The following is a 21,477-nucleotide window of genomic DNA, read 5'->3' on the forward strand; positions in this document are numbered from 1 at the left end:
AAACTCTTCAATAACGTTATTTCATTCTGGCTTGAGATGACATGGTTCATTTGCAGACTCCTTCTACGATACCTTCTCCTATAACACGTACTCATGCACCTAGAAGCATTTCACAAAATTATTCAAGCTCTTTAATCTTTTTTCAGTTTCGTTGTTCCTGGAGCCCTGTTCTGCTAAAACACTACCACTGGCACACCAGGAGTAGGGTAGCAAAAAAACGGGGAAAGAATAACGACAATGCTTCTTACATCAGGCCCTGGTTACATACACAGGACAAGAGAGACTCTTTCATATGCATTTCAAAATGGACCTTTTTTTCCAGTCACCCTCCTTTTTCATGAGAGCTGTACCCAAAAGAGTAAGCAGTAAAATTAACAAAACTGCAGGGACAATGAGTATCAGCAGCAATGGATTTGTCATCACTAACAGCACACAAACCAGTTTGTCTAGAAGCATATACCACACTCAGCAGCAAACATCAGCGTACCCTCAACTTGCCTCAACAAGCTACGAAATAAACTAGGACATGTCTCTTCAGAACAATGTTGTTATTTGGCTCTTCAAAAAAAGTTCCCCCTCTGCACATACACTTTTTAAAAGGGGAAAAGGCAGACATTCACGTCCCACATCTGAGTATATATAATTGCTCAGGAAACAGAATATTTTATTTTGACTCACATTGAATATTATATTCTAATATAATAACCCTAGTGGAAAACCAAGCTGTTACCAATGTATTTTTTTTCCTGCACATGCAGGATTGTTCACATATGCTAAAATATTGGCATTCATTTTTTGCTTGCTGATCTTTCTGAAAGGCAAAATGGTTCATTTATTTTGTGAAAAACAGACTTTTGTAATGACAATTAAGTATAGAAGTATAGACTCAACATTTAAGATTCTCACTACAAGCCCCTTTAAAGGTGATGTACAAAGGAATATAATTTACTTGTGGTTTTTTTTGCTTCTTTATCATAAAGAAATTTCCAAATATGGGGGAATTTTATTTTTACTTTAAGACATGCTTATCTTTAAAAATTAAGAAGCCAAATAAAATAGGTTAAGCCTGGGATGAAGCATAGAGATGGCTAAACCAAGGATCTAGAAAGATGATTCCAACAAAAATTATTTTTATTCTGTAATTAATTTATTTTTATTAAAACACTGAGCAACTGAAAAGTGAAATTTCACAACCTATAGCAGCCACTAGTACTCCCTATACCCTTCTCACATTTAGTGTAGTGCTAGATTCAGAAAAGATTCAATCTAGTCAGTTCAAGAGTAATAAAAATACTTAAAACCAGGTAAATCTAATTACAAAAACCTGTAATACAGAGTTGAGAGAAAGAGTTCTGTGTAGACAAATTCCTAATTTTTTGAACTTCTCAACAGCTGGCTGGTCTCATATACCCCAAACTCTTAACCACGTGTATTTTATCATATGTGTTCTCAGCATGACAATCAAGATACCACCCCTTTTCTATTACAATAAAAAATGGGGAAGCTGATCAGAACTGGATCTTGGCCTGATAAGATCTTCAAATGGCAATCACAGACTAAATCCCACTGCATCCTCTCAGGCGACATGCACAGCATATATTGCTGGTGCAGGGGGTCTAAAGGAGAAGAGAAAAACAAGAACCTTTACACAACTCTGTCACTGGAACGATGTACCAGTYTTTAAAGGTTTCCAAGGAATTGCCTTGCCAGCCCTGGGCTAACTTTTGCCATTTTTGTTGGAAAGAAATTGCTATATTAGGCATACTTCAGCACTATACAAACACATAAAGAATTCTGGAGAATGTTAAGATGGGAGATACCACAGAACAGCAAAACACACACAGTAGTTACACAGCCAAAAACATTCCCTCTGGATATTTTTCTTAATTTTAGAAGAAACTTACATAGATTTTATTTTGCTGATATCGCTGGAATAAGTTGTGCATGATGGAGCCTTCATGGAGATCTACTAGTGCTGCCATGTCTTCCACACTCTCTGCACTTGTTTGATGCATAGGCGTTACTTTTTGGTGTGTGATTGTGCTCTGTTTATAAGTGAATACCTAAAAGAAGAAGAAGAAAAAAAATCAGAACACACATTCAAAAACTCATACTTAAGAAGGGAGCTTTCATACCTGTTCTTGCCTATCCAGTTTACCAACAGGCAGAAGCATAAGACATAATAGCCTGCCATTCATACCTTCTTCTAAGACTTCTTTGACAATAACTAAGACCCCAAAGACATACACAGGGGTCATATGAAACTAGTCCATACTGACAATATCCTGAGAGCTGACGTCTCTTCTGGACAAAAGGAATCTGGTTTCACGCTGGACTACTTTAGGACTTTATCTGGAAAAAAAACCAAGCAAGCAACCGTTCCCAGAAAATCTAAAAAAACCCTTAACCAAACAAAAAGACAAAATGCCCCCCTCCCACAAAACCCACTCATATTCAGATTACTTTGGGGAAACATGCTTTACACCACAAAACAGCAAAAATGAATGTACTGATCTAACAGGGCTACAAGTGTTTGTATGTTTGATCCAAATTCCATTTAAATGCTTCCATTCAATGCTCTGATCAGGATCACTACTAGGTTAGATCATTATTCTTAGTGTAATTAGCACACTAAGTTCAGCATGCTGCACATATTTGAAAATAAATGGGTGAACCAATTCCTAATCAATGCTCTTTTGAGACAAATTTCTGAAGCCTGTTCAAGACAGACAGTAAAAAGCACTAAAACTCCCCATGATTTAAGTACTTAGTCATAAAACACTTCTATGCATCTTCTATAAAACTGTTATAAAATATGCTCAGAAGATGTGTATATCCCGAATAAAGTTAAATAAATTTTTATGAATACTAATGACATCACTAAAGATTATAAAATAATTGCTTTCGAATTCAGCTTCCCATTTCCTTTTAATTCACATCTTGGCAACTCATTCCTACAGACATACATCTGCATTTTGTAGCCAATGCTACTTAGGCAATACTAGTCCCTGCTAATGTAACCACTGCTTCAGACTAAGAAAGCTGAGCTGTGGGTGACTGTGAATAATTTAATAATGTGGAACATAAAAATCTTCCAAAATCTTTTGAAATAATATCTATAAAACTTTCATCTGATTGAAGAATTGCAATAACTACAGCCAACTGTTTGAACATCTCAGAATTGTCAGTGTGGGCTGTGGATTGCACAGTATTTTGGACTGGAGCAGTCCCATGCAAGATGCCAAGCCTTCTCAGGAAAAGAAAACCCATCAAAGATTTTCAGGAAAAAAACAAAATATATGTATATTCTTTGTAATGAAAGACTGAAAGGGGATAGTCAGTATCATTATAGGATGCTATGCATGAAAATAGATTCCTGGCGCTCAGTGTTGCATGACTTTTTTCTGTCTTGCTGAGACAAGTGAGAAAAAGAAACTGAGGAAGCAGCAGGCTGAATGTAGAACAGACTTAACATTAAAACTTTGTACCAAAATACCCACCAAATGAATAAGGCGAATTGCCTGACAAAAAGTGTTCATTAAAATCATATCCCAAACTGAACATACCAACTTTTAGCACAGACCATCAAAGAGTTACAGCCATCATTCGTAGCAGAACAGAGTATATTGGGGGAAAGCTGGGGGAGAAAGAAGAGGAGGAAGATTCAGGAAACAAATTTTTAACAGGAACTGGAAGACAGCCCAGACATCAAGGAGACATACAAACAAACAACGAGAATGTTCCTGAAGATTCAGGATGATCCAAAATAAATCCATATCCGTGGGAAAAGACAGACATGTAGGGATCTGAACAATATTTTGCGTAAAACAATTATCAAATGGCAGGTGAGAAGACAAGCATTTGTACAGGGCAGATAGATGTTGGCCAGCACAAAGAAAACAGCAACTTAAACATATTCAAGGGCAAGTGATCTAGATTTTTCAAACTGAAAGAATGAGAACAGAATCATCAATAGCAAAGTTTTGGGTCTGTATTAGAGGACCCAAGACTAACCACACAAAGAATAATCCAGAATTTGAGATAATTACATTTCAAGTGGAATAAACTGCAGTTCCTAACTAGAAGAACTATGGTGAAAAAGCAAAGGTAATGCTGCAGAACAAAGAATAACATAAGCTGGAAGATTTGGAAATAACGGGGAAGCGGAGCAAATTTTAGAAGAGTAAGCAACTTGAACTGAGGCTACATATCAGGAAGGAGATGGAATTAAAACAGAAAAATAGACTCAGTAGGAGATTTAGGAAACCAGAATATGATAGCACATGTTCTGTGAGTGTGGGTCATGTGAACACAGAAAGGAGGAAGACCATCATTTCTGAGAGCAGATTTTTTCTTACTGATTTGTATTCTTTGATATGTGATGCATAGGTTCATAGGGTATGCAGAGCTTTCCATTCATTGTTAAGCACATTTATAAGCATAAGGAATTAATAAAAACACACCAAGAAAAATAACACGACAATTGACCTGTGAGGAGCAGGATTATGGTCTCTATAGTTTAATCCTTCTCTCTCGAAACCAATTGCTTCTTGTTCAAGCTGGTCCATCTCATAATTTCAGCTCTTCCACAGGTTGCCTTCTTGTTTGGATGAGGAAACGGCTCTGTGAGCTGATTCAGAGCAATGCTTGTACACTGACCCACTAGAAAGCACACTCACTGGTCACACCGGCTGTCACACAGACTAGAAAGGACAAGGGACTCTTCCTTCATGTTGGGGAGTTTTTTTTCCATTACTTTTGACTTTTATCAGAACCATGCACCTTTCAGATTTTATAACTCTGCTGTCAAATTTGGTCAAAATCAGCAAACAAGATCAAAGTCATTTGGCAGGGCAGAAGGATCATATGCATAGGCCTCATTTCCTTAAAATGGGCTTTTGATAGTTCTAGTATTGAAGCCCTGCAAGCCCTGCTTTTGTTGTTTCATTTTGGCTCGCTCCTTTTATAAGATAATTATGTGAAAAAATAACCTTGAACTTTATCAATACTAATTAGAAGATCATGTTATAAAATAGTACTGCAGAAGAAATCCTCAGGAAATAGGAACCTCAGAGCCATCCTACAGGGTCAAAATGCAAAGAAGGAAGATGAAGTAGGTTCCTGAACTTTAAGAAGAGCATGCTGGCAGAGTGCAGGAGAGTGCATCCTCAAGGGTCTTGCCAGCAAATTCTGGAAGCTCAAGTAAAACATGCAGGAAACTTGGAATAAGATTTAAGACAAACCTAAGTGAAAGTTCAGCAAAAAAACACTTTCCTCTCTAGATAGAAATGGACCAAGATAACAAAATATGCTGAATACACAGAAAACTATAAATGAAGCCCCAAAGAGACAGCACGCAAAACAAGAACTCTCAAAATTACTGTGGAAGTGTAAATTAGAGGTTGAGATAGGAAGGAACAATGAAAAGAACAACAGCAAAAAGAACAAACTTGAGAAATACAAAACAGTAAATCCTGCTAAACAATTTCATTGGGAAAGAGTAACTGTGCTTCAGAATGACTTGACTGTCCTTATCATGGCTTACTGGTGCCACAATAAACATACCATAAATGAACCCAAATGAGGCAGCAACCTTAAAACCCAGGGGATCAACAGTTCCAATGTCCCCAGGTAGCATGGAAAAAAGCTGTCACAGGCACTCTGGGATTCTACAATAATTTAGAAGGGAACTATCAAACACCCAGACATTAATACACTGCTGAAAGGAGAACCGATACCTGTGGGCTGGAGGAACACTGGTTAGTACTAGTCTTGAAGAAGAAAGTAAATATGACTGAAAGAAAGTAATTAGATGCTGCTGAGTCAGATTTCTCTCTCTAGTTAAAAAAAAAAGAAAAAAAAAAAGATTGAAAAGACAGATAAACAAGGACAGGAATATTTGCCTGAACATTAAAAACATTAAAAACAGGGTAACACACACAAAGCATGAATACAAAACATACAGGTTTAGTTATGATAGCCTGTTTCAAAGCTTTTAAGATATGACTCCAAGTCCTGAACCACGTCTGTTTGGTAATCAGCAGGTTTATTAGCCCAACTCTATTCTCTCCAGAATTGGGTAAAGTTTATCAATCTCACCAGGATAGAGATGCACCCAGAGTAGTATCCAGGTCTCCCTGCCCAATGACAACACCATCTGCAGCATTTGTCAGACCTGCTTTAGGATAGAGTGTCAAGCCCTAGATATTGAGAGTGGGAATTACATTCCTATTTCAAAAGTATTACCCAGATGGGAAAGAATAAGAAATAGAAAAAATTAATTCATCTTCCCACAAAGACAACATTTGCCTTGCCAAACAGAGCCAAGGGAAAAGAAGTTGGGGGAAGTCAGTGACAGCATGCAAACTCTTCCAGGATATGGGTATGACTACATCACATATGCCAGACAGATTCCCACATCACCCTCTGAAATACTATCCAGATCCCCAACTGCTGTTGCAAGAGGTACATTCTCTTTACAGAAGATACCAATAAAATACTCTCTAATACACTCTAGGAAGCTTGAGAACTTACAACAACACGCACTGAGATTAAAAGTGAGATTTTGTAGATGAACACTAGGTAGAGGGGGTTTTCTGGTGTTAAATGTTTTGTGAGGGTTTTTGTTCCAAAATAGTGGAATCTCCTGGAATAAATCAATTCATATGGGACACCCCTCTGGAAAGCTAGTAACTCCTAAATTGTGTGCTAAAACAAAGACATATAATGAAAATGATGGCTTTAGTAAATAAATATATCATTTTGCCTATTCATAAATACTGTACCTATTCATAAATACTGCTGCATCAGCAATGCAATATTGTACTCCACAATTTACAAGCATTTATTAGGTGAGTCTGCAATTTTATACCTGGTTAATAAAAACACAGTTTCTAGAATGCCATGCAATTTGTAATAACCTGGCAGAGTATTTTAAGTGAATACACTCTTGTAAATCGACCCAGGAGTTTACTGGAGAATTACAGCAAGTAATGAAATCAACACACAAACAAACCATGAGTTTGAAGCAAAAGATTGCAATTAAAATAATTTCACTGATGCTTTTAAAAAAGCATGAAAACCAGCATGAAGAACTTAATATTTCCCACTTCTTTAGGTTGAAAAGACATTTTTATCCTGCACAATTGATCTGGTATGAGACAAAACAAGAAGTCTTTCAAGTCTTTCATTTAAGGGGGGGAGGGGTACCACAAAACAACATCTAATTAATTTTCTGCACTGACAAATTAGCCCCAGGCTCAAGATCTAATGGAAATTATATTTTAACACAAGATTTAATTTGTAATACAATTCATTAGCACCAGGAAAGAATGTCAGAGCGGGCCCTCAATGACAGGAGCACACATGCTTTCTAACTGTATCATTTCATGTGATGCCAAGTGACAAAAATCCCTGCTTGAATAAGGTCATTAAACATTAGCAAGGGATTTCACAAAGGGTGAGTCAATTGAATTTAGAGAATGCCAAATTAAGTATTTGGATAAAGCATATCAAAAAACACACAATCCTTATTTCTTGCAAAAGCTACAAGTCATACTTAGGCCTTCTAGTCTGCACAGAGCCAACATGGAATCAAATCTCAGAGCATGTTTTTCACAAGCAGCTCGTTTTTTGTTCTGATGTTGATGATCAACATTCGATGGGAGAAAGGCAGCAGGTACCCTATAACATTCCTCATCAGCAATTAAGTATCTCAATTATAATGGCATCTTCATGATTCTTGTGAGATTTCTTTGCAATTTGTATTTAGAGGCAGAATTAAGTCTGTCTACAACTTAGGTAGGTGTATATTGGGTCATTTACAGAATCCGCTTTCTGAAAATGTGTAATATCATCTGTTGAAAAGTTCAGACATTATAAACATTTTAAAACAGCCCTTTTTATACATAAACCCCAACCCCTCATCCCTCCTAAATACAACTGATAATCAATACAGACTCAGTTCTCTTTTTTAATCCAAAGCTATTTTCACTATTTGAAAAAGTGAAAAGAGTACTCCACTCCCTTTTCTTCATGGAAAAATACAGAGGCTTTAACTTCTGCCAAACAAATGCAAAGAACATCCACCACACTTCCCACTCCATAGTGTTAAGGACACTCAGCTTTTGGCTCCAGCTCCACTATTGGAAGACATTAAGCCTTCCCAAAAGCCAGGATGGTGATCTCACACTTACGGGTAAGAGTAAGGACTCCTACAGCAGTCTCTGGCAGAGGGTGGCAATGAGCACTGACTCCTTCTAAGAGTAGCTCTGTCTGGACCAGGGCATCTGCCAATGGCCTTAAATTCCCTGCTGGCTTCCAGCGTCCACAGTCTGAAATACAGCATCTTACAATACCCTGGAGGGGATGACTTGCGTGTTTGCACCAGGGATATCTACTGAACTGCTGCTCATCTTGCTGGAAATACGCAGCACTGTGAACCATAATGGCAACTGAGGGCACTAACACAGCTAGATTAAATTTAGAAAAGTAAAGTAATTACCACCTCTGTTTTTCTGCTGTCTCTGTTCTCTGCAAACGAGCACCTAATGGCAAGAATGGCTAAGCCAGMATTCACAGCCCAGCTTGCACATGCTAAAACAAACTTGCATGGACTTCAAGTTACCTTAACATGTTAGGAAGTAAGCTGGGAAAGCTCAGGGATTGCTCTCTTTGCAGTTCCCACCATGCAGGCAGCACTCAAGCATGACCAATCTAGCTGTTAATAAAACATGCTAGACTCAACTAATCTGATGGTATCTGATTAATGTCCAGTACTGAATACACCAGTTCTCATGAATGTTTACACAGTTTAGCACTTCCTTGTCATCTATGTTGTTGCAATAAATCAGATGGTTTTTTGATAGAAGAAAGCAGAAAGGGAACAACCAACATCTCTCTGCTGCCCTTTTCTATGTAAGAAAGCTTTCTAGTAACTTTAAGTGTACTTTACAAGCTGCAGAAGACTGATACTCTTGCACTGAAAACAGAAATACCAGTCTTGTCAAGCATTTAATTTAAATTAAGTTGTTCAAATCCATATAACCAATAGGATAATAGAAGATATGGTTGCTTAAACATAAAATTCAGTAAGATACAGGCAGGTGAATGCAAGGAGGTGTCATACGGATGTCATCTGAGAAACAGGTTTACAGACAGCAAAAAATACAACCATACCTTTCTTCAGTAACACCCATGATATTAGCCAATCAAGCACTACAGCATTTGGTCAGCCCACAGACATCAGAAAGCAAAGTTAATTGTGACCCAGAAAGTGAGGCCAACAGTCTTGCATTCATTGCCCTGAGGGCTTGCCTACACATGTTTTTCACAGAGTTAATTCCAACTGCTATGGTGATGTCAATGAAAATCTGTAAGAATCAACTGAAACTTCTGGAGCAGTTGGCTCATATGTTTTAGACATCAGTGCCCTCAGCTTCCCAAGGCATCTTTTTGCTTTCAGTCATTGACCCCACAGCAGAGAAATGAGAGTTGAACATATGCCAGCATAACACAGTGGACTGCACACAGAAACACCCACTTAAAAATATCAACTTTTTTCATTCTCTGCTTTTGGTCTGGATTGAGGATCATCATTTGTGTTTCCCTCATGTTTAGAAGTTAAAAGAATGCAATGAATCTTACCAAAACTCTTTATGCTTGAGTCCAAGTAGAGAAAAGAGGCCTTGAGGTCACATTACAAACTGTGGAATGCAATATTCCAGGGAGAAAAATAAATTGTTAAAAGCCCAAGGACCCAAAGATTAAACACAAAAATAAAAATCTACTAGTTTACCCTTTTTTTCTGGACACATCTGTAAGACTATAGATACTTAAAATGTAGGAAAAGAAGGCTCTCTTATAAATCATAAGCAATTTAAACACAAATGTAAAGCAGACTAACTACCAATATTTTAAATACTACGGTTAATTTCAACAACAGCGTGATCTAAGTAATATTTTTGTCTGATAACTTACTATTTCCCTCTAAGAGCCGACCTTAGACAACCATTCCTTTGTCAAAACACAAACTTTCATGCAACAAGATGTACCGGGGCCCAAGGCTTGCTTTGATGCAACACAATTTAATCTTTTTCAAACCAAACAAAAACACAGTGAAGTTTCTTATTTATTAAATGATGGGGAAAACTAAAGAAAATTATGAAAGGCACTTACTGACGTCAAGAAAAGAGATATTACTAACTAAATTGACATTGTTTCCACTGTGACTAATACTGGCCTTTTCTCCAAAAATCCCATACACTCACCATTTGTTTTCCTATAGGTTCTGTAAAATTCCTGCCCATCTATCTTGGGAATCACTCCACTCTACATGTTCCTTTCCCATTTAGTCCACTTTGCACATTATTGTATCTACCAAATAAATTCTGTAAAATTCTCTATTTTTATCTTATCCATTGCTCAGCTTAGTTCTACCTATTCTTACTCTTATTTCCTACTTCCACCAACAAAACTTCTAGACCCTTCCCCTCACTCTTTCTTTCTTATCGCTTTTCAGATTTGTCTGTGTGCTGCCGCATTTCCTGCATCCTTGCACTGAATGAAGTTACCTGAGTGCAGGACACACAGCATAGCAGCTACTACCCAGGTCAAGTGCTGGAAGCCTGTCCCACTGCATTTGCCCACCTCTCTCACTAATCTCTGGCTTGCGTCATCTTCCTTGAGCAGCATTCCTACTAATAACTCGGCATTTTCACACCCATACAGAAGTATCCCTTTTTGCTTCCGAACTTCATAGCATGCAGAAGCATACTGTCAGTTTGGCAATCCCATTTATCACCTCAGTAGAGCTCAGCAAAGCCGCTAAATGAAACCTCTTTGTTGTTTCCCTACCTGTTGACCAATGTCAACAAACTTGTCTGATGAAGACTGAATGCCTATTCTGCAAGAGGCATTTCAAGACAGTTTATTCCACATGCTGATCTGTTTCCATTTGTAGACAAGCCCTGCCATCAAATATGAACAAGCTTTCAATTACAGGTTCAGTGTTCGTGACTCTTCAACTGAGCTTGCCTACACATACAATAAAGAAATTTAATTCAAATTAAACACACAAATTTTACCTAGATTATACTACAGTAAGCCTCTAGGCAGGCCATGCTAATTCTAAGAGAAGAAAAAAAAAAGTGTATCTAACTTTTGTTGGAAGTGACCTTGTATAACCTACAGTTCTCTGCACCTGAAGACACCACAAAGCTTGATTTTAAAAAGTCCACCCATCTATAAATACTGTGACCTTGGCACTGCAGAAAAGGCAAAACATTCCTGGCATGTCACTAGCACTTGCTTAACCATGGAAAAGTACCCCTTTTTGTCTGTGAACTGAAGAGTGGAGGGATCACAGCTCCCAGGCTTTCCCAGAATGCATAACCAAATAAAACAGTTGAATGGCAGGACACATAGAAGATACACTAAGAGATGAAGTCTTTGGCTCCCTGTGAGACATCAGGTCAACAGCAGAGTTTGAACTGGAACTCAGCTTTGAATGCCTAGAGAGTAAGTCATAGAAGAGGCTGCAGGGCACTGTGAGATGAAGCACAAAGCGAAGCCAAGTACATATCAGAAGAATCAACATCCAGGCCAACCTTTCCAATTAGTTCACTTTTTTTGGCAGGAGTCACCCTACCAAAGGCAGCCCCCACTTGCTGGCATTACAAGAGCCTGCCACTGTAAGCAGCACCTAGTAAACAGAAGTAACAGCAATACTCCCTTTGCTTTTAACATGCACCACCTTAACTAGCTCAGAAGAAAGGAGGATGAAAACTGATGTTTCCTCCTCTCATGAGGAAGACCAAAACATTTAAAAAAATACATAAATAACCTTCACCACTTATATATCATTTTTCACACAACAGAAAGTGCCTTGATGGACAATACAAAGCACTGAAAGCACTAGCTTGACTGTCAAGATCATTTAGAGCTTGAGTGGAACTCCCAATTTTAAATTCATATTTATTCAGTGATTTATGAGATAAACAATGATTATTTGCAACTGAATGAACAAGACAGAATTTGAATAAAATGTCCTGCTATCAAGAACAGGAACAACTCTGTTCAACAAGCAGCCTAAAAGCTTTTTTGAGGCACAATAAAACAATCTCAATAGGGTTTTTTCTTTAAAAAAGAAAAAAGAAAAGAAAAGAAAGAAAAAACACAGCAGGCAGCTGATTGGATTGCCTCTGAATCTAGAATATGAATAGTCTTTGTGAAACACTGCAATAATAAATCTAGGGGCAAATACAAAGCAGTGCTAACGTGAGAGCTTTGAGCTCCAAGGGGCCATCCCTGTCAAGCAAGCCTTGYTCTGAACTAAGTGAAGAAGGTTTTATTTTGATGAGGTTTACTGGGATGCAGAACAAAGCGGAGCTCCTGTGAACTATGCGGAGGAGATGCTTCACAGCAGCCCCAAAGTACCAGAGCCACCTCGGACCTTCCACCTCACATCCAAAACCTGAGCAACGTCAATGCGAATCTTTTGGCCTCGTTCCTACCTTTCTTTCAGTCCAACGCTTTGGATGAACTCAGCCTTCCAAACTCTCAGGGAAGTCACTGCAACCCGTAGGAGCAGATGGTTCCCAAATCCTGCAGGGATCTTTCCTTCTCTCCTCTCCACACTTTGATAACCTCCCTAGTCTGTTGCAGGCTGGACCATGTGCACCCATCAGATAGTGAGGGAGGATGAAGGGTAGAGTCTGTAAGTAGAACTGCTCTGAGAACAAGGATATCGCTTGTACCCCAAAGGCTGCCATCTGACTCATTTACTCGCACATGCTTGGTTTGCTTGCAATGCTCCATGAGAGCAAAGATGAAGTGCTGCACAGCCAGCACCGTGAAGACGAGCCTTCTCTGTGTGACAGCAAGTGCAGCACTCCTGTTGCGGTGGCACCACTGGCCTGTTAGTTGTGACACATGCACAGAGTGACCAGCACGTGACTGCTCATCTGGAGAGTGAGAGCCAGGTAACTGCACTGTGAACTTTATTGGAAGTTCCTGTCAGAAAAGTTTCCTGAATTTATCACCATCCTATTACTACCAAAAGAGAGATTTTGTCACAGCATCAACTCTAAAAGCTAAAGGTCCCTGCAGTGACCTCAAATCCAGCTGAAGCTGGAAGCATATCTCATGCAACTCCTGCAAAAGAGGGGCAGCACCCATTAGGCCCAGGTGCTCAGAAAGACTGCTACAAAGGACTGTGAGGAAAGGGAAAGAAAACACAACAAGCAAGAAGGAGGCTTGCAGTATGGGAACCCCCCTGGCCTCACAGTGCTCAAGGGAGGGGATCCGCCAGCCTGGGGGGTTGGCGCTCTGCCAGAGCCCCCTCCTCTTTGACTCGATGGAGTGAGAAGTATGTAACACCCTACGTGACGGTGCCAACAGCAGGGCAGCTCCTGCCCACGGAAATTCGCACCCTTCGGAGCCAAGTGCGGCTGAGTGACCTACAAGAGCGTGCTGACAGGCTCCCGCGCTCATCTGTCACAAGCAATACAGGACGCTCTGAGATAACGAATCCTGGAGTTGGGCTGGAAAAGGGCCCATGAGAGAGAAACAGAGCTACTGCAAGATCTAGTGCTCTCCTAGGGTAAAACTTAGGTTAGTTGGGCCAACAGGATTATTACAGTCCTGAAAATCAGCATCTACAACAGACTCAAACAGTAATCTTCACAGTCCACCTAACAGCCCCATTTTCTTCCTGCCTGTTCCTCCTGTAGATGTTACACCACCTACTAAGGATCAGATCATGCTCTTCCAGAATTTTCCACTAACAACTTTATTTCTGCATTCCAGCTGCAAACCTTCCCCGTTCACACTAATTTCTTTCTCTCTCCCTCTATTACCTTCTCAGTTCTCTTCCCTCTTCTCCTTCCATCCTCCCCTGCTACCCACTTTCTTCTCCCCATAGAGACACACTTCTCTTTGGAGTCACTGCTTTCCAGTCAAACCTTCCAAATATGGCTAGTCTGGCAAGGCAAGGTGTTACTTTCAAATCCATGGGTAAATTTAATTTTAAATTTAGCTTTAAAGTAAACTGCCCATTCCCTGAAATGCAGAGAGAAATGCAAATAAATCAAGTTTTCAGTTAACCGATTCTTCTTCTGTCCTGCCCACACCTAAAAAGAGACATAACCTTAGGAAAAATGAACAGAGGTAAAACACAAGTGCTGACAAAGAACAACGTAGAACCCTTACTAAAAATAAGAAAGTAAACACTATATGAGATGCCCTGAAACATCATGATAAAAAAATAATATAAAGCAAGAAGAGTATACTGCCAGATGTTATTTATGAATCCAGTGTTTAAGGCAAAAAATGCCTATTGCATTAAGTTATTTGTAAAACAGTTTGTGAATAAAAGAAATGGCAACTTGCACATGGGTAAATAAAGCTCGAATGTATACAATCTTGGTTTTCAGATTTCCTGATAACATTTCACGACAAAACTCTTGTCAATTAATCATGTTTCCATTTTATTACAGTCTCTCCAAATCTTGACTTGGTTTCTCTTACTGTAAATATTGCACACCTCAAAGCAACAATATTTGATTGTATTCAAATCACTTCTTCATCAAATGAATTTTTGTTCACAATTGCAATGTGTCTGTTTAACTATGACTTTCCCACCTTAATTCAAAAAAGTCCTTCAGATCTTTCTGTACGGATAGGTTTCCAAAAAAAGCAGAATAGGTAAAAGGTTAATATGGCAATAAACTGGCAATAAATTGATCTGAAATCATCTTTGAGGCACTGATTTCCTAGATCTTTTGATTCAACTCTGGTGAACTTTAGATATGAGTCTGGTATCACTTTCATCCTTTAAAAAAATTAGCTTTAGTTTTCTTTGCTATTATAGTTATGAGAAAAGAGAAAAAACAGAAAATGATCAATATAAAACTCTGTACAAGCTTGCAGAGAACCTGGAAGTATAAATCCGAATTGAAGCTATTCATTTTAACAGACACCAAAATGCCAGTTCAGATTTCATCAAAACATCGCATAAGTATGACATCACACACAGAACGGCTGTATGGGACACATCCAAGAAGCACCAGCTCAGTTTTGGTCATGATTCAGAAATATTGCTGAATTCTCAAAATATTTAGCAACTATTCTCTTCATATTTCACATAAAAGCAACTGATCTGGACATTACTCTAAAAAGGACTGTGTACCTTCTGCAAGAAACCAAAGCTTGAGTCCCTTTCTACATATTTAAAAACAAAGATCAAACTTTTAATTTTTTTCCACAATATCACCAAATAGCAGATAAAGACAAGCCAAAAACCACACCTGACTGGCACCATGTACTCTGCACTACTTTTCATACCCCTGCCACTTACTATTGTTCTAACCCAGGAAACGGGGACCGGATAACAACTAATCCAAGTGCAATGCAAACCCTAGCTTGAACATCAATCCCTCTCTCTATTTCTTTTTTTTTTTAAAGGAACCAGTGTTTACCAGCTGTTTTTGCAGGTTGCTTGTGGTGTGAGGTTTTAACACAGTTACACCGCTAGCTAGACAGCCAAGGATGCGTTTTATTCACAGCTCAAAGCTCGTTCATTGAAAACATACTCCTTTAAAGAGGTGGCTGTCTGTTCATCTCCCTTTCTCAAAATGCACAAGTACATAATGGTAACTAGTGTGTGTGTGGGGGGGGGGGGCGGAATCAAGCCCTGAATACAATAAGCTCCTAAGGTTGTATATCTATGAAAGCAAATATTTACAAGACGATACAGAATACCTAATGGAAAATGTTCAAAGCAGAATACAGTTAGCTGAACATAAAAATATGGCATTTTCCCCAAAMCTGAGTCTATGGTACAGTTTCTATCGTAGATTTGTTTACAAGGCTATGTCATTTCAAAGTTAACCTTTATCRTGAATCCCAATCTCAGAACAATTTATCTGCCTTTCAGGAAAGGGCTCCTTCAGGACAAACAGCAAGGCCACTTCCTCCTTTGTTATATTCATTAATTCAATTAAACAGYGGTCAGGATTTTATCCAACTCCAATGAAGGCAATTGGAAGATGTCTTTCAGTGACTGTGGGAAGGGGTCTGGGTCCTTGGGGACCCTTCCTTCATTCTGCGCCCAGTTCTGACATACAGTGGTGATTCTAAGGTGGGCAGGACAGATCAACCTTCAGCAGGTCTCCAAAGCTGCCTTTCCACCTACCCAAATCAGGGCTGCATCCCAATACAGTATGGTTTCCCCCTACCCAAGCAAGCAACCCAAATATCAACAAAATCTTTTTGTTGTTAGGAATTTGACCTTTACATTTTATATCAATGCCAGAGATGTCCATGCATGGAAATACTGTCAAGTCAAAAAATACACGCAGGTAGTTTATCCACACTCAGAATTAGCCAGTGCCATTGGTATGGCATGTGAAACGTGTAACTGTTGGCAAGACCAGTTCAGTCAAGGGTCAGAAGGCATTTTAGTCACATTTGCATAGCCTGCACTCAAGCTAAATCTCACCTGGCTCCACGCACTGCTACTACAGTTTCCCCTGGACATTGCTTATGAACCAGGAACCCTGTATGTATGGTTCAGAGACACATGATAGTCTGCGTATGAAACCAGCCTAGGCCTAAAAGGAGATCATTCATTTGGGTCCACTGCTGATCTCTCTGGGCCTAGCAGTAAAGCAAGTTGGAACCAGCCACAGCCCCAAGGGGGACAAGGAGGCAGTGACAGAATAAGTCTTCACACAGCATCCTGGAAGGATTTACTGGCTTTGCCATAGTGAAGAGAAGCAGCTCAGCTTCAGTTCTGCATCACAGTGAACCAGTCTTTCCAGAGTCTGGGACACTGGGAATTGCAACATCCATGTCCACAGCAATGGCTGTGTGGTTGGGTATGGCTACACTGTGCCTCTCAGCATGCCCTATGTGAACTTGGGGTGCCTCACATTCCCATTTCTCCTAGAAGATGGGGAGCTGGCTGTACACCAGATTTCCAGCTTCAATACGGAATTAAAAAATAAAGACACCCCAGCTTTCATACGCTGAGCGGGAACCTACCAGTGTATGATTTATTGCAGGGATGGCTGCTCAAGTCTGCAAATCCCCCGAAATAATAATTCTGCAACAATTCCTCCCAAGGGGAATTTATTTCACTGCTCTTGCATACGGTGCTAGCAGAACCTCAACAAAGAGCCCTGTGTCTGCAGAGGGAAGGAGCAACAGAACCAGCCTCCCCTCTCCAGCAGACAACCACAGGCTGCTGCCCTGGCCACGTGCAAGTCTTCCTCACACTGATGGTGAGTGTAGGATCCACTGAACCCAGGAGGACAGAGGAGCCCTTCCACTATTACACGTGGCTCTTGAATGACTTGACATAAATAGTAGATGACAGGAGAAAAGTGGGGAAGGGAACGAGAAGCTGGGATAGTTCTGAATTTCTGTATAGTAGGCAGAAAGCATTTTATTATAACATATTCTCATAGGTTAAATCTTCAAGGAGATTTTGTCATCCTAAGCCAGCATGAATGTTATTAGTCTCAAAAAGCACAAAGCCACCATTCTTTAAAGTTTTGAAGAGTTTATTTTGTCCTTAGACTCTTGCTTTTCTCCGGAACAACTATGGTTAGACATCAGCAGCAGATTCCAGCAGACAACGGTGGGCTACTTGAAGGAAAGCATTGCTAGTCAGTTAATACTGCTACATACGCCAGCCTGTCACAGCAGGGCCTCTTTTCACTCTGCTCTACTCCGCGGTGCACAATGAGAAACCCTCATAAAAATTGCCAAGGCACTTTGCTAGGTGTGGCACAAGGCAAAGGTTAAAACTTCAAGATACTCAGGGCTCCTGCATTTTTTTCTGTTATAATACTCTCACAAGCATGCACTCACCAACATGTCTTGTTACCTTAAACTGTCACAGTCACCACAACCATTATCAGCAGCGGGATCTGAGCATATTACATCAGCATAGCTGGGACAGGCTATCCCTCCCCCCAGAATACTGTTAACTGAAATAGGAAGAATGTTTGCTGTAAGAAAGAAAGAGACAGGTTTGGACAAGCATGAAATTAAGTTGCAGGTATCTTACAATAGTAACCAAGTCAGTTATGCGTTTTTCATTACAAATATGAAACCAAGATCCACACCCTGGGAGCACAACCGGCTCCTGTTGACTGAGATCACACGTCCCTGCACGCGGCTGAAACCAAAGGCTTCTCCAGGCCACACTCCAGCCTTAGCTGAGTCAGAGGAGCCAAAGTGTTACTGACAGTTAATTTATAATCTCTTCAGATTTTCCTGTTGTAACTTTTTTTTTTCCAGTTTGTTGTTTATTTACTTTTTATGTGGGGGGGAGAGAGGGAGCTACACAATTAATGTTTTCCAGACCTCTTCTGTCCATGGACAGCTCTCTGGTTTAAGATCAGCAAAAATAGTTGAATATTTCACAATGATTCAATCATCAGGAAACCATGCTGCAGAGAAAGGGAAGTAGTGGAGGAAGAAAAAAAGAAGAAAGAACACACACCTAATAAAAAAAATAGATCAACCTTACCGTATCTTGAAAATGCACAGAAATGAAGAGGAGGGCAGATWTGCAATCTGGACATTCAGGGAAATTTTAGATTTTTGTGTATTTGTCTGAACTACAGGCATATGGCTTATATATACATGTCACAGTAGTTATTTGTAAATGCAAAATTTTTAATCAGATTTTCGTTTGTAAGAAAATAGTTGCACTGGACATGAATGCATACTTATGTTGAAATACGAAATCTTTAAGTGTAGACTGGGAACAAGAGAAACTGCTTAGTTACAAGCAACACATTGTAGTCATCTTCAAGTTTACACTGAATAGGTGTGTTAGATTATATAGGCAGGCACCAATTACTTAGATTCTTTCAAAGGTATTCTAATAAATTTGATTATTATACAAATAGAAGTATACATTCTTAGGTATGCCAGAGTGAGCTCTTTCTTTGAATGTAAGCTTCTTAAGACAAAAGCTATCTCTTTGCTATAAAACTGCACAGTGTTTGGCACAAAGACTGCAAAACCTCTCAGAAGTACTGCAGTACAAATATGAGAACACTGTTGCATCTTAATATATCTGTTTTAGGAAAAAATTGTTATTATACTGTCATTATAAAGCTAAGAATCTTTTTCTGTTACACTTGTGAAAAGCCTGTGGCTGGTAAAATAAAAAACCTTAAACCTCTCCAAAAAAAAGGGGACAGGTAGAAAGTTTGGATATGTCCAGTCTGGGCCACACATCCGTAGTAAGTTTCTTTTAACAAAATAAATAGATACATAAGTAGGTGGCACTGTTAGAATCTGCTCAGGAGACTGGAACATTAGTCATTCCAGGGATGGATCAACGGGAACAGGGCAGATGGAGTGGTCAAAAGAGGTAATACACTTCAAAACATCTTAGTAAGTCTATTTTATGAGCTAGATACTGCTTTAACCTGTGTGAGCATGAGTATTATACATAGATAAGGAAAAGAAGTTGCTCTTGGCAGTAAAAATTTGACAGACACTGTTCAATAACTTGCTCCCATAAAATCAGCATTAAACAGTTTGGCTTGCATCTGAACTATGACCCTTCCCCTTTGCAAGAAGCAAAAGTGCAGATCTAAAACATACGAAGGTGGCCCACTTACTAGAATATATGCACAGTTTAATGTTTCACAGCTAGRCTGTGCTTACATGTGCAAAAAACATCTGTATTACATACCGGAGAGCATGTATGCATATGTTTGAGGAGCCCAATTACAATCAGTTCTCATGATACAAGCAACGAGCAATTCGTAAGTACCTTTTTTCACATAAGGACAGAATTCTTCAGCAGTTGTGCCAAAATTAGGAAGCAGATAGATAAGAAAGATGTTTTATAGTAAGAGGATTACTTGGTAGCCTCATATGTAACTGTAATGTTTATAGCCCTAAAAAGAAAAACACAACCTTTTGCTGCAGAGAGAAATACACCAGCATTTCTCTGTTTTTGTAAGGATCCTGTTGTTTGGTTTTGAATTTGTCTTGACAAACCKCAAGCACTCAAAGCTCTAAAAGCCCTGGTCTATATTCTTTAAAATAAGGGTTACATTTAAGTTCAACAGCAAATATGGTCAGATTACCCTGGCATGTTATTAAAAATATTTTAAAGCTAGATGAAAAAGATTAAAATCGGACTGCCTTTTCTGATTGCTTGCATGGGAGCAAAGATTGTGACACAGATACATGCATTTTAGTGAATAGTGTCGCATTTTACACATCTTCCCAAGCTACTCTCAACTATCCGAAAAGGTTTATTTTACTGTGTTTTCYGATAAATATCACGTCTTAAACAAACTCAACTTCAGAGCTCAATGGAAAAAAACTGTCATGCAAGTGACAAGAGGCCTTTTTTTCCCATATCAAAATCAATTTTCATTTCCCCTAAAGATGCCACCCCCCTCACCTCCTGAAACAAGCTCAGCTTATTACATGCATGATCTTGTCAAGGGTGCAGTCTTCTTATTAGCATACCAACTATTTGTTCTTTTCACTACAGATACTTAGAGTGTTTAGTCTTTAATATGAGACAGGCTCAAAAAGTAGGGAATAAAGCAGCATGTCCGCCTGGGACAGAGTTCAACTGATGCTAAATAAATTCTGGAGAACCCTGCTGCCTCCAGGGACGGTTGAGTCCTGATACCATGCACTGCAGGACACCGCATAATGCACAGGTTATCTCTGTTTTCCCATCCCAGCCCCTATTCCTCAAAAGTATTTGGAATTTACAGAACTGCAATTTACAGACTCAGCCAGAGAAGTTATCTTGCTTATTACCATTTCTGGTGAAATGCAAGGTGAGAAAGGAAGTTTGKTTTTTTTTTTAATTATTCTCACTTCAAAGCAAAAGGAAGGAAAGCAACTTCTGCTGCAGAAGAAAAAAGATGAATGGAGTTGCTCTGCGTATTTTTATCCACATAACTTGCAAGTTAATGAATATATTTGCCCTCATCTACTAAGGCACAGCAAACAAGCTATAACTTTGAAAAATCCTCTGCAGAACAAATATAGGGATAGATTAGAAGAAAAAGAATGCAGTAAATAACCACTTAGTTTAGCTAGCCAGAGCCTCAGCTAATGCCATTTTCCCCTGAAAGTATTTATCTTTTTATCTATTTATCTATTTACTAAGTCACTGCAAAATTCAGTGACTCCGTTCCATGCATAAACACTCTTATTCTGATGATGCGATGATTTTCATTACATTTAGCTTCAGTCTGGCAGACCAAATCAGAAGTTTCTAGAAAAGTTTACAATGACATGTTTGAAGCTAGGGAGAACATTAYGATCTTTTAATTGGAGCAGCTGTACAACACAGAGAATAGACATGCCTAAATTAAATTTCTGTTTAGTAAAGTCTCAGCCCTGAAAGTCTGCAAATCTCTTTTCTCCTCCCTAAAGTATCTTTTATTTACTATCATCTGTTTGGATAGTCTCTTT

The 21,477-nt window shown here is 39.1% G+C and overlaps 1 protein-coding gene across 1 annotated transcript in view; it reads right to left on the reverse strand.

The window, feature by feature from the left end:
• Positions 1–1,904: 1,904 nt before the first annotated feature.
• The window catches only part of LOC112968570 (unconventional myosin-X-like), a gene marked incomplete at its 3' end in the record, with an annotated part of 46,631 nt that continues 27,058 nt past the window's right edge, over positions 1,905–21,477 (reverse strand). The window contains exon 3 of the mRNA XM_026071004.1: positions 1,905–2,063. Coding sequence (XP_025926789.1) covers positions 1,905–2,063 — 159 coding nt within the window. The remainder of the gene's footprint in view (positions 2,064–21,477) is intronic.

The sequence above is a fragment of the Apteryx rowi genome, unplaced genomic scaffold (assembly GCF_003343035.1).
Source record: "Apteryx rowi isolate R43461 unplaced genomic scaffold, aptRow1 scaffold_1070, whole genome shotgun sequence".
NCBI lineage: Eukaryota > Metazoa > Chordata > Aves > Apterygiformes > Apterygidae > Apteryx > Apteryx rowi.